The 14,282-nt window shown below is 48.1% G+C and overlaps 1 protein-coding gene across 21 annotated transcripts in view; it reads right to left on the bottom strand.

Annotated features, from left to right (window-relative positions):
- Nucleotides 1-14,282, bottom strand: part of ZMYND8 (zinc finger MYND-type containing 8) — a 141,582-nt gene that overhangs the window by 31,641 nt on the left and 95,659 nt on the right. For all 21 annotated transcript variants that reach the window (XM_077167651.1, XM_077167669.1, XM_077167680.1 and 18 more), the window contains one exon: nucleotides 7,221-7,355. In XM_077167651.1, the coding sequence (XP_077023766.1) occupies nucleotides 7,221-7,355 (135 nt within the window). The remainder of the gene's footprint in view (nucleotides 1-7,220; nucleotides 7,356-14,282) is intronic.

Raw genomic sequence — 14,282 nt, 5'->3', positions numbered from 1 at the left:
AGGGCTGTGCAAGCCTTCGCTCTCTCCGGAGGCTCAGTACACTGTTTTCCAACACAACCTGTGCACCTTCCCCATCACCCAGTACGGGGCGTCCTCTTACATGGCACACCCCAGTGTGCTCAGTTCTTTCAAAGCAACCAGACGCCAAAAGCCCCGCCAGACCTAGCCTCAGGCCACCAGAAGCAAGGGAACTTCTACCACTGGATTCTGTCACTATAGACATCCCAACCCGGGAGCAGGTGGAGGGCTCCTCCCCACAAAATATACACAGAGGTGCTACCCCCTAGGCACCCCAGAAGTGAGGGCTCAAAGCAGGCAGACTCCCCATGCTTATAATTCAGAAAAAATGCCAAAAACATATCGGACTGTGCTGACCAGGGTTCCCCCAAGAGGCCAGCAGAGGCAGGAGTGCCCCCTTCACAATGAAAACTCTTTCCCACACGAGTGAAACAGTGATAAAACAATGGGGGGGGGGGGGGGGGGGAGAGAAGGAGATAAACAAAAAAAGAGAAAAACCAGATTAAAGAGCAGTGCCAGTAAAGCAGGACATGAGGACTTAAGAGCAGTTGAGCTGCATTTATGACAGCAAAAGGGAACGAATGTGAGGCTTGTCTCATAATTTCTGTTTTCAGAAATGAGACGCACCCCCAATTCCAGAGGAGAAAAGGCAGGCCTCTCAAGCACAATGTTGGAAAAGAAATATCTTACAAAATATTTTCCATTAGAAGCCGTTTCTCAGAGCCCTCAACACTCCAATATGTAGGTTAATAGAGACCATGCAAAAAACCCAAACGACCAGTCAGCAAAAAACTCCATCTACCACCCCAGCGTCAGTCAACTTTCTGTAAAGGGCCAAAGAGTCAATCCATTAGGCTCTCAGGTTCATTCCATCTCTGCCGAAAAAGCAGGGTGGGTTCCAATAAAGCTTTATCAGTAAAAACAGGTGAGGGCCAGATTCGGACAGCAGTCTGTAACACGCCGACCTCTATTGGAGACCAGTCCTGTGATTCCTAACCACAGCACACTGAAATCACCTGCACAGCTTTAAAACATACTTAGGTCTGGGCCGTACCCCCGAGAGGGTCCAACTGGCCCAGGGAAGGCCTGGGAACCCGGCTCCCAGGTGATTCTAATTAGCAGTTAAGGTTGCAAATCCCAGAATTACACCAACTTCTATTTAAGTGGCGAAAGCTCACAACTTGCCTAAACTTTCTGTGTTTCTGTGTTAATTACATCACTATTCTAAACCTTAGGGGTTCATAGAAAGAAATATACACTTTGCCAAAATTACACCTGTGCGTGCATCTATTTATGTGTCCACAGTAAATATAACCACTTAACTTCAGCCTAACAGACTCAGGAATATTCAGAATCAAGAGGAATGAAAAGAAGGTAAAGCACCCCATTTTACAAAACAGGATTTCTCCAGCAATAAGCCACCATTATGTTTGTGCCTATAAGACGGTGCCCTGGCATCGGATCCCCAGGAGCAGACAATTCAGGGGCTTAGCCAAACGTAATTATCTAACAAACTTTCAGCTGCATTTTGACTTTGCCGCCTCCATAGGGAGAAAAGCAATGCTTCATGCTGTCATTTAGCTCAGAGTAGCTTATTGGGACTCCATCCACTCCTGCCTTTCTGTATCAGGAATATCTTCAGAATCTACCCTTGCTCCAACATTTTGAACTTTTCAGCTGATAGGAAGACAGCTTAGGCTACAAATGGAACCAGGGAAAAAATACCCACAGAGAGAAAGAAGCACAAAATTACATTTCTTGGGGGAAGGGGGATTATAAATCAGAACAACCTCTTAAGAGTGCAGTTTTGCAAACTCTCTCAAAATGTCAAGTGCACAGGCCTCTGACCCAGCAGCTCCACTTCTAGCAATTCATGCTATGGATATACTCCCACGTGGGCAAAGCTGTCTGCACACAGAGGCTCTCCCGTGCAGCTCTGTTTTCAACAGCAAACACTTGGAAACAACCCAGAGCCCACAAACAACCGCCCTGGATAAAGATGTAACAGTTCTCTTCTAAATGCAAGAAAATGCAGCTGCTAAAATAAAACTGAAGCCCATCTCTACGCACTGATACGGAAAGCCTGTTGAACAAAACAGAACAAAGGTAGAGAGAGCACATGAGCAGGAGCATAGGGGAAAGAGAAGGAAGAGGAACACAGACTCATATGACTAGCTCGGGGTTTCTCGACATCGGCACTAGAGAAACCGAGGAATTCTGTTCTGGGGCCGCCCTGTGCATTGGAGAATGCTTCACGGCACCCTGGCCTCTTCCCACCAGACGCCAGCGGAGCCCACCTCCCAGCCATGACAATACAAATATCTGCAGACACTGCCACACGTCCCAGGGGCAGAATCACCCAGGTTGAGAATGAGTGGTAAAACCTAAAAGACTTCCCCCCCCCAAGGAAACTAAAGGCAGGTGGCAGCAGTCACCTGTGGGGAGAGGGTATAGGAACAGGTGATTAGAAATGACAGACAAGCTGGCTTTTCATAAATGTCCCTCTGCACTTCAAAATTTCTCTTTACCATGCACATTCATTACCTATAAAAACAAAACACGGGTGGAAATGGTGGCACAGTAGCAGAGTTCTCACCTGCCGTGCTGGAGACCCGGGTTCGATTCCCAGTGCCTACCCATGCAAAAATAAATACACAAAAGAAATGCCTAAGCATTTCTTTTTCAGTTCAACAAAAATATAGACGTGCATCTCCTTTGTCCTGAAGCTGTAGACAAAACTGTAATAGATGGGCTTCCAGGCACCATAAACAGTAGCTCCTTCAAAGGAACAACCCCATTTAGAAAAGAGACCCTATGGGATGCTATGTTATCAGTCAAAACTAAGCAGAACTATGCCCCTCCTCATCCACTGTCTTTCTCTGCAAAGAAAACTGAGATAGCATCTGGAATGCGACACCCTAGTTCTGTGTCTGTGCTCTCCAAGAATGCCCGGCTGACAGGGGGTTGCATTATGCAGAGAGCAAGGAGACCTCCTGTCAAAGCCAGTGGAGAAACACGCAAACACAAATGCTCGGTCTGACAACTTTCCACCACTCCCTCGGCATTGTCAGCAGAGCATCATGGCACGTCTTTGTCACCAACAGGACTTTTGAACTGCCAAGTTTGTTCAGCCCCTGAGAGAGTAAGAGACAGGACTGCAGGGAAAGCAAACAGAAGTTCAGGAGAAGGAAGAATCTAGTCTTCCTCTCCTCGCCTGGTTACAGCTCATTCTTATCTATAATCGCTGTAGAGTCAAAGAGGGGGGCCTTTAACCCCCAACAGGGCTCAGCTCCTTGTTTCCAAAAAGAGCTCGAGAGAAGAGACCCAACACAGCAAATGAGGCACCTGTTAGCTAGCAAGGGGGAGAGAACCAGATTTCTGCCCAAACCTCTCCCCATCGCATGCCATAATTAAGAGCTTTGAAGTAACAACCAAGGACCCATGGGTTTGCTTTTATACTTCTGGTTTTGTCTGTTTGGTCCAAGTAAGGTTTCTTGTATTTTCTAATGAAACTATTCACCATCTTTAGAAAACTAGAAGCATTCACGTAAAATCTGAATTTCTCTTTCTCTTCCAGTTTCAGAGTCTGACAACACCAGCTCACTGGGGGGGAGGGAGAGGCACAGCTGTGTCCTTTGGGAAACCCACTGGGGCCTCCTTACTATCACCCCCTCTTCTCAATCTCCGTCCTAGCGCTGGCCCATAGCAGGGCTGACTTATCCACCGGCCACAGCGGGCACCACACCAGGCCGCGAAAGGGTCAGTGTGGCCCTGCGGGGACAGTTCTCCAGCTCTGCAGGCAGGCCCAAGGCTGCGAGTCCCAGCTACCAGGAGAGCCTGCAATCTTGGAAACTGTGCTTCTGGGTGCCTCGGCTTCCACAACTGGAAAATGGGGTATCATCTACCTTGACAGTTGCTGATTTTTTTTTTAACTGTTTTAATTTACAGGTGGTAAAATCCACTTTTTTGCATATACAGTTGAATGGGTTACATGCATAGGTGCAAGCAACCCCACCACAGACAGAATACAGAAAGATTTCATCCTTCAAAGAATCCCACCCTGCTTTGTAGCCAAGCTCTCCCCACTCCTAACCCCTGGCAATCACTGATCAGTTTTCTGTCTCTCTAACTTTGCCTTTTGTTACAATAATAATTTTGAATTCATTATCCCCGGCCCCCTGCCATTTCTGTACGCCTGAAAGTAATTCCATGGACAAGAGACGGAATCGAGCCCCACAAAGCAACTGCTCAGTCCCTGGGCAGTGGCCTGAGAGCTACCTAGCTGCTTTGGGCTCTTTTGTCCAGCCGCGGCCGCTGTGTGGCCCCTGTGGGCCTGTGCTGGGGCCCTTCCTACTAGTAACCGAAGCCCCAGCCATGACCAGGGCTGCCGACCCCGTGGGGGTGAGGACTCTGCACCCCGGGACCTGGAGGAGCTGGGGGGAGCGCCACACCAAGGACTGGGTCCACCGTGTTCCTCCGAAACACGCTGCAGGAAGTTTGCCCCTCCCCACGGCGTAGGACAAACCCAAAGACCCCAGGCCCTGACCGCCTGCTTCAGGGAAAGGGTTCCCTCTTGCCAAGGAGGAGGAAATGGCGCTGTGAGAATGCCCGCGGTGCACAGCACTTCCTTCGGGGTGGAGGGGAGGACGGTGGGAGAAAGGAGACCCGTGGCAGGGACTGGGACTGCCCCCCAGGCCAGCAAATGGGGCCCCTTCCCATCAAATCTGGAATTCCCACAGCTAACCTGAGAGGGAACTCCTAAAGCGAACCTCCTCAGCTGACTGCAGCCGGGCCACGCTAAGAGGTGGGCCCTGGACCCGGGAGGGAAAAGGTACTGGCTTCACGGAGAAACTGAGGCCAGGATCCAGCACTGCCCGCGGTCGGGCTCTGCCAGCCTGAGCCCTGGACCTGCTCCTCCAGGTCAGCACAAGAGGAAGTCGAGGCCTTCATCAAAGGCCGTGAATTCCCACGCGACCGTCGCTCGCTGGGGTGGCTGCCCCCAACCCCTTTCTGCAGCCCTCTGTGTTGGAGGCCCCCCGGTTTTGCTAACTAACCTCTGGTCCACTGCTCAGTGTCAGTGGCCTTTGCTCGCTCCTCCTCCTCCTCACCTCTACGAGGTCACGTGTCCCAGGGCCCCGAAGCTTTCTTGATGTTCTACGCCAGGATTTCTCACCCTCAGCACAACAGACATCTGGGGTTGGACACCTGTCGGTCGGAAGGGGCAGTCCTGTGCACTGCAGGATTTAGCACATCCCTGGTCTCCACCCACTAGCTGCAGGAGCAACGCCCTCCAGGCCCGACAACCAGAGATACCTCCAATGGGGCTCTGGACTGGCAACCCCCATGGAAACAATGTAGCACTGAGCACAGCACACTCTGCTCTAAGCAGGCCCACTGTTTACTCATCTACTCCTCATGAGCACCTCCCAGGGAGTCCGAGCAATTTTTTCATCTTGCACAGAGACATGAAGCACCTTGCCCAAAGTCATAAAGCTAAAGCTAGTACGCTAGTAGAATGAGAAACAGAGACAGGCCATGGCTCGGCGTGCATGTCCCTGACCTGTCCACCTGTCCACCTGACCCACTCTCAACACCACAGCACAGCCCTTCAAGCAGTAGAACAGCTCTGGACACAGATTCTTACTTTTTGCCTTCTATGCATCCTCTAATATTTGAATGTTAAATAATATGCATATATGGCCTTGATAGAAAAATAGTTTTTCCATTAAAGTAGAATTCGTGGTATAGGAAACACAGTGCTTTGGGAAGTGGGTGAGGGGACAGCTTCCCCCTTCTGTGAACGAATGCATTAACCATTCGTTATTACCCATGCTTAAAATCAAGATTCCCAGAACTGACCTCCTGCCCCGACCCAGTGTCCAGACACCCTCACTGATGCTCCAACTGCCCCTTGGTCTCTCCACCTAAGAGTCTCTGAAGTGCTACTACAGAATCTAAAACAGAGCTCTTGCCCCCTCCTCCTACGATACAGGCTCTGGCGGCGTGATTCCCGGCAAAGCCCAGTGATTCTCTGTTCGAAGGGGCTCTCCTGTACCAGGAGAGCGTCCAGCAGCACCCCTGACCTCTGTCCATTAGATGCTACCTCCTCTCATCAAGACAAATTAAAACACGCCTCCAAATGTTGCCAAGTGTCCCCCCTGGGGGGTAGGCTGGGGGCAAAATCACCCCCAGTTGAGAACCCCTGGTCTAGAGTATACTCAACACAGCAGCTAGAGCAGCCCTAAAATGTCCGGGCAGCCCCCACCTCCACCCCCACCCCACCCCCCTATAACACTCTGAGTTAATTCTTTAAACCTCTTTACCCTTCCTTCTAGAATGTCTTCCAGATACTGGCATGGCTGGTTTTTCTAATCACAACTCAAGTATCTCCTCTTCTAAGAAGCCCTTCGAGACCCCTCCCTGCCCAAAGGAACCACGGCCGGGCCGGGACCTGCCCACCACGCTCCCATCCATGGCGGGTGCTTACAGCCCCCCAAGGTGTTCACCCAGCTGGGCTGCTACTGCCCCCTCCCGGGGACCCCAGCACCCTAAGAGCAGTGCCCAGCTGGCCTGCTGACCACTCTACCCCAGGCCTGGAGGGGAACACAGCACACAGGAGATGCCCACCAGAAACTGGGTCTCCTGATGGAATGATTCAGTAAAACAGTAATCTCATAATTGGTTATTTAACGTTTCCAGTGCCAATTTTTGCTGGAAAACTTTGGCTTCAGGCAGTGTTTTTAAAACTACAACAGAAACCCAATGACCAAAAAACATCAATTCAGGGTGAAGACCAACATTTGAAACAGAAGAAAAAGAAGCGAATTAAGAAAACAGCTCATCAGCGTACAGCACGCACAGTAACATAAACAGTGATTCATAGAACTTGCTTCTGAGACTTCCAGGCATGCATACATACTCACCAATAGGAAAAGTGGGTCACTACGGGTCAAGGGCAATTAACCTTCCAAATATTGGCCTAAGGCACTTGCAGATAAAACACTTTGATGTCAACCAGCCCCGAGAAAGCCCTGACCTATTCCTTTTATTGATCACTCTGCACCTCCAGACCCTGTACTTTTAAAGTTTTTGGCATGGAGAAGAGTTCTAAAGTTCAAGAATCACATGCAAAAGAAGACGTCACAACTTGCAAGAATATTAGTGGTTATCACAGAAAAGTCCTTTCAAACTTTCCGACTGACCGAGGTTAAGATTCAGGATGCTCCCGGGGGTCTTGTCCACTTTGGTCATGGCTGGTGCTGGCGCTTGGGGAGAGAAGGGTTTCGGGCTGCCGGACAAACTCCCCGCTTGGCCGGTCTTGGTGGAGGCCGGTGAAGCTGAAAAAGTTCAACAGCTGTTAAATGACAGGGTTGCAAATAAACACATGAAACTTTCAGGTGTAAGGTGAAGAAGAGGGGAGGGACTGCGAGCTGAGCTTGATCCTCACCATGGCACACTGGGGTAGGGAGGGGACTGCACGCCATTTACCCTCAGCAAGGGGTTCCAGACCCACGTTAGACCGTTAAAACCGCAAAGGAAGACAGTTTTCTGCGGCCACTGTCAACCACAAAGCCCTAAGACAAATCGGCTAAGCCGCCACTGAAATTGGTTTGGCCCATTCATGGGTGTAAATCTCTAAACAATGAGCGATGTAACCAGCCCCCACCCCACCCCCCGCCAGCGTCCAGATGCCGGACGGACGCCAGGCTCCCACACGGCATCTCATGGGTGTGCCGGCGGGCGACCCACGCGGCCACCGGCACCTGCCAGGACCCGCTCCAGCCCTGGGGACTCTGCAGCTTCCTGTTTCAAAGGCCCGTTTCCTGCTCTCCAATGCTGAGTGAGTGAAGCCAAACTCCGCGCCAGATGGAGTGAGGGGAAAGTGGGGACATCATCTCCCTCCTCATTGTGTTTCAAACTCAAACAGAAGAGAAAGGAATTCTATCTCCCTCATGGACTCTTAATTAAAAGCATCTTTAGCACCCTCTCCACTGCACCTCCTGAGCCCCACATCCAGGGCAGGGAGATGGGAAACAGTATTTAACAAAATATTCCGAGCTCACAGACCTCTGCCCTCCTTCCACTCCAAACGCTCAGCAATGCCCTGTTAACGCCCCCCAAGCCCCTTCTGCAGGTGAGCAAGAAACATCTACTCGAGGTGACCTGGTCAGGAGGAGAAAGCTGCTGGCCGCAAAGGCAGATGCGACGAGACAGGAATCTGCACTCCCTCCCCTGACACTTTGATGGGTGCCTGCCTCGGTTTCCACCCCTGTGCAAGGAGGATGCTCACTGACAATGTCTGGAGACATTTCTGGTTGTCACAACTGGGGATGGGAAGGTGATGAGTCCTCGCAGCTTCTAGGGGGCAGAGACCCAAGATGCTGCCCTACACCCCACAATGCACAGCACAGCCCCCCAACAAACATCATGCAGACCCTAGTGATGTGCCGAGGCCGGGAGACCCTGCCTCCAATGTGGGGGTGCAGCAAGACAGCTCAGGGGTCCTGTTCCTCATGGGAAATGAGGGAAGAAAGGATCAGATAAGTCAATGCATGTCGATGGCTGTCTGTCTGCCAAGTGCTTGATAAAAACTAGAGGTTATTTTGAGAATTAAACTGAAAATACTAAATTAAAAGTGACACTCTAAGGTAGGAGAGAATGCCTGACCCGGAAGCTGGCAAACAACACACCCTCGCCTGGGGATATCACTAGCATTTCCACTGGAATGGTAACAGGTAGAACTAAAGTGCTTGTTGCCACAAAGAAATAAAAATGAAGCCATTTAAAAACTGAAGTTTTTTTAAGACCGAAGTTCTATATACTTAAAAGAAATACTGACATAATAGGATTTTTAAAAATTCACTCATTTATGTTTCTCCTGCTTCCCCACGGGCTCAGGAGCGTCACATAACGGAACCCCCAAGTCCAGGTTTATCAGATTGTGCTGTCTTAGGTAAACAAGCAAGCAGGTCGGCTGGGAAAGGGCTCGCTTACTGTGCCAGTGACAGCACTGCTTGGGACTTGCAGGGAACTCGGAAAAGGAAAACTATGCTAAGGAGGAACAGCAACAAAACATAACCCCAGCATGCCGGTGTGTAAAGAACTCAAATGAGTGAATCCACATTTCTCTGTTTAATGGTCAAGTTTTTAAAAAAGCAAAAAGAAGAGACTGGTAGGCACAGCCCTTGCCCTTTAGGTGATATTGGTGAGAAGATACACATAAAGTGACTTTTTTATTTTTAGGATGATGTTTATATATATTCATGGGTACTAAAATAACCTGGAGATTCAGAGAGAGCAGAGCAGAACGACACAGCCACAAGAAGCAGAGTCCACCAGCCAGCGACCTTCGGAGATGAAGAAGGAAAACTCCTCCCAGGGAGCTTCATGAAACAGGAAGCCAGGAGAAGAAGCTAGCAAATGATGCTGTGTTCGCCATGTGCCCTTCCAGATGAGAGAGGAACCCTGACTGTGTTCACCATGTGCCTTTCCAGATGAGGGAGAAACTCTGACTGTGTTTGCCATGTGCCCTTCCACTTGAGAGAGAAACCCTGAACTTCATCGGCCTTCTTGAACCAAGATCCAAGCCCCAGGACCTCTGACTGGGAATTAGTGAGCTTGAAAGATATAATTATAGACTTCACCGAGGAAAAGTGGTCCCTCCTAGACACATCCTGGAGAAATCTGTTCAGACATGTGATGCAGGAGAGTACCAGTCATCTGGTCTCTGTGGGGCAACTACTGGGTGAGCAGAGACAGTACAGGGCAGCTCCCGGGGCCACGGCGGGGAATGGACACACAGCGTACCCCAGTCTGGACTGCCTAGTCTGACTGCGAGACTCGGCTGCGGTGAGATCCCCGAGCGGCGTGCGACTACCCGAGCAGCGGCAGCTGTGGCGGCAGGGGCTCCTCCCTCCCTCCTTCCCGGGCCGGCTGAGAGTCTCGGAGAGGCGGGTTTCCCAGGCCGCAGCAGCCGGCGCCCCTCTTATGCGGGCGGCTTCCTGGACCAGCTACAAGTCTCGGATCGGAGGGCTACCCAAGCCGCGGTGACTCTCCCCCGCGAGCGGCTTCCTGGTCCCATGGCTAATTCCCCGGGCCGCGGAAGCCTGTGACCAACGCCCCTCCCCCGCGGGCGGATCCCTGGTCCGGTGGCAATTCCCCGGGCCCGCTGCGGCCTGCGACCGACGCCCCTCCCCCGCGGGGGGCTCCCTGGCCCAATGGCAATTCCCCGGGCCCGCTGCGGCCTGCGACCGACGCCCCTCCCCCGCGGGCGGATCCCTGGTCCGGTGGCAATTCCCCGGGCCCGCTGCGGCCTGCGACCGACGCCCCTCCCCCGCGGGGGGCTCCCTGGCCCAATGGCAATTCCCCGGGCCCGCTGCGGCCTGCGACCGACGCCCCTCCCCCGCGGGCGGCTCCCTGGTCCGGTGGGGAATTCCCCGGGCCCGCTGCGGCCTGCGACTGACGCCCCTCCCCCGTGGGCGGCTCCCTAGTCCGGTGGGGAATTCCCCGGGCCCACTGCGGCCAGCGAGCGACACCCCTCCAGGGAGAGAAGGGAATTTCTGACAGTGGCAGGGACTGGGTCCAACCAAACACCAACAGGGAAATTAATAAAGGAGCCACAGGGTCCCCTCAAGCCGCGGCGGCTGATGCCCCCACCACGCGCGGCCCCCCGGACCAACTGAGAGAATTGGATCGGAAATCCCCAGGCCACGGAGAACGGCGACCGGGGGGGATCCCTTCCAAACACGTGAGACAAACATGTGCCACGAGCGCCACCTACTGGGCATGATAAGAAAAACAGAACCCAGAGATTTCACAGAAAAATCTTACAACCTTGTTGGGTCCGACACCCAGAGAAATCTGAATAAATGCCCAGACGCCAGCAGCAGAAGATAACGGTCCACGCTCAGAAGATTGAGAATATGGCCCAGTCAAAGGAACAAACCAATAGTTCAAATGAGATACAGGAGCTGAGACAACTAATGCTGAATATACGAACAGAAATGGAAAACCTCTTCAAAAAGGAAATCGATAAATTGAGGGAGGACATGAAGAAGACATGGGCTGAACATAAAGAAGAAATAGAAACACTGAAAAAACAAATCACAGAATTTATGGAAGCGAAGGATAAAGTAGAAAAGATGGAAAAAACAATGGATACTTACAATGATAGATTTAAAGAGACAGAAGATAGAATTAGTGATTTGGAGGATGGAACATCTGAATTCCAAAAAGAAACAGAAACTATCGGGAAAAGAATGGAAAAATTTGAACAGGGTATCAGGGAACTCAAGGACAACATGAACCGCACAAATATACGTGTTGTGGGTGTCCCAGAAGGAGAAGAGAAGGGAAAAGGAGGAGAAAAACTAATGGAAGAAATTTTCACTGAAAATTTCCCAACTCTTATGAAAGACCTAAAATTACAGATCCAAGAAGTGCAGCGCACCCCAAAGAGATTAGACCCAAATAGGCGTTCTCCAAGACACTTACTAGTTAGAATGTCAGAGGTCAAAGAGAAAGAGACGATCTTGAAAGCAGCAAGAGAAAAACAATCCATCACATACAAGGGAAACCCAATAAGACTATGTGTAGATTTCTCAGCAGAAACCATGGAAGCTAGAAGACAGTGGGATGATATATTTAAATTACTAAAAGAGAAAAACTGCCAACCAAGACTCTTATATCCAGCAAAATTATCCTTCAAAAATGAGGGAGAAATTAAAACATTCTCAGACAAAAAGTCACTGAGAGAATTTGTGACCAAGAGACCAGCTCTGCAAGAAATACTAAAGGGAGCACTAGAGTCAGATATGAAAAGACAGAAGAGAGAGGTATGGAGAAGAGTGTAGAAAGACGGAAAATCAGATATGATATATATAATACAACAGGCAAAATAGTAGAGGAAAATATTATCCAAACAGTAATAACTCTAAATGTTAATGGACTGAATTCCCCAATCAAAAGACATAGATTGGCAGAATGGATTAAAAAACAGGATCCTTCTATATGCTGTCTACAGGAAACACATCTTAGACCCAAAGATAAACATAGGTTGAAAGTGAAAGGTTGGGAAAAGATATTTCATGCAAATAACAACCAGAAAAGAGCAGGAGTGGCTATACTAATATCCAACAAATTAGACTTCAAATGTAAAACAGTTAAAAGAGACAAAGAAGGACACTATCTACTAATAAAAGGAACAATTAAACAAGAAGACATAACAATCATAAATATTTATGCACCGAACCAGAATGCCCCAAAATACGTGAGGAATACACTGCAAACACTGAAAAGGGAAATAGACTCATATACCATAATAGTTGGAGACTTCAATTCACCACTCTCATCAATGGACAGAACATCTAGACAGAGGATCAATAAAGAAATAGAGAATCTGAATATTACTATAAATGAGCTAGACTTAACAGACATTTATAGGACATTACATCCCACATCAGCAGGATACACCTTTTTCTCAAGTGCTCATGGATCATTCTCAAAGATAGACCATATGCTGGGTCACAAGGCAAGTCTTAACAAATTTTAAAAGATTGAAATCATACACAACACTTTCTCGGATCATAAAGGAATGAAGTTGGAAATCAATAATAGGCGGAGTGCCAGAAAATTCACAAATATGTGGAGGCTCAACAACACACTCTTAAACAACGACTGGGTCAAAGAAGAAATTGCTAGAGAAATTAGCAAATACCTCAAGGCGAATGAAAATGAAAACACAACATTTCAAAACTTATGGGACACAGCAAAGGCAGTGCTAAGAAGAAAATTTATTGCCCTAAATGCCTATATCAGAAAAGAAGAAAAGGCAAAAATTCAGGAATTAACTGTCCACTTGGAAGAACTGGAGAAAGAACAGCAAACTAACCCCAAAGCAAGCAAAAGGAAAGAAATAACAAAGATTAGAACACAAATAAATGAGATTGAAAACATGAAAACAATAGAGAAAATCAATAAGACCAGAAGTTGGTTCTATGAGAAAATCAATAAGATTGATGGCCCTTAGCAAGATTGACAAAAAGAAGAGAGAGGATGCAAATAAATAAGATCAGAAATGGAAGAGGAGACATAACTACTGACCTCACAGAAATAAAGGAGGTAATAACAGGATACTATGAACAACTTTACGCTAATAAATACAACAATTTAGATGAAATGGACGGGTTCCTGGAAAGACATCAACAACCACCTTTGACTCAAGAAGACATAGATGACCTCAACAAACCAATCACAAGTAAAGAAATTGAATTAGTCATTCAAAAGCTTCCTAAAAAGAAAAGTCCAGGACCAGACGGCTTCACAAGTGAATTCCATCAAACATTCCAGAAAGAATTAGTACCAACTCTCCTCAAACTCTTCAAAAAAATCAAAGAGGAGGGAAAACTACCTAATTCATTCTATGAAGCCAACATCACCCTCATACCAAAACCAGGCAAAGATATTACAAAAAAAGAAAACTACAGGCCAATCTCTCTAATGAATATAGATGCAAAAATCCTCAATAAAATTCTAGCAAATCGTATCCAACAACACATTAAAAAAATTATACATCATGACCAAGTAGGATTCATCCCAGGTATGCAAGGATGGTTCAACATAAGAAAATCAATTAATGTAATACACCATATCAACAAATCAAAGCAGAAAAATCACATGATCATCTCAATTGATGCAGAGAAGGCATTTGACAAGATTCAACATCCTTTCCTGTTGAAAACACTTCAAAAGATAGGAATACAAGGGAACTTCCTTAAAATGATAGAGGGAATATATGAAAAACCCACAGCTAATATCATCCTCAATGGGGAAAAATGGAAAACTTTCCCCCTAAGATCAGGAACAAGACAAGGATGTCCATTATCACCACTATTATTCAACATTGTGTTGGAGGTTCTAGCCAGAGCAATTAGACAAGAAAAAGAAATACAAGGCACCAAAATTGGAAAGGAAGAAGTAAAACTATCACTGTTTGCAGACGATATGATACTATACGTCGAAAACCCGGAAAAATCCACAACAAAACTACTAGAGCTAATAAATGAGTACAGCAAAGTAGCAGGTTACAAGATCAACATTCAAAAATCTGTAGCATTTCTATACACTAGTAATGAACAAGCTGAGGGGGAAATCAAGAAACGAATCCCATTTACAATTGCAACTAAAAGAATAAAATACCTAGGAATAAATTTAACTAAAGAGACAAAAAACCTATATAAAGAAAACTACAAAAAACTGCTAAAAGA

Source organism: Tamandua tetradactyla, chromosome 1 (assembly GCF_023851605.1).
Source record: "Tamandua tetradactyla isolate mTamTet1 chromosome 1, mTamTet1.pri, whole genome shotgun sequence".
Classification (NCBI taxonomy): domain Eukaryota; kingdom Metazoa; phylum Chordata; class Mammalia; order Pilosa; family Myrmecophagidae; genus Tamandua; species Tamandua tetradactyla.
The sequence above is the reverse complement of the archived record's forward strand: the minus strand, read 5'-3'. Positions and strand labels throughout refer to the sequence as shown.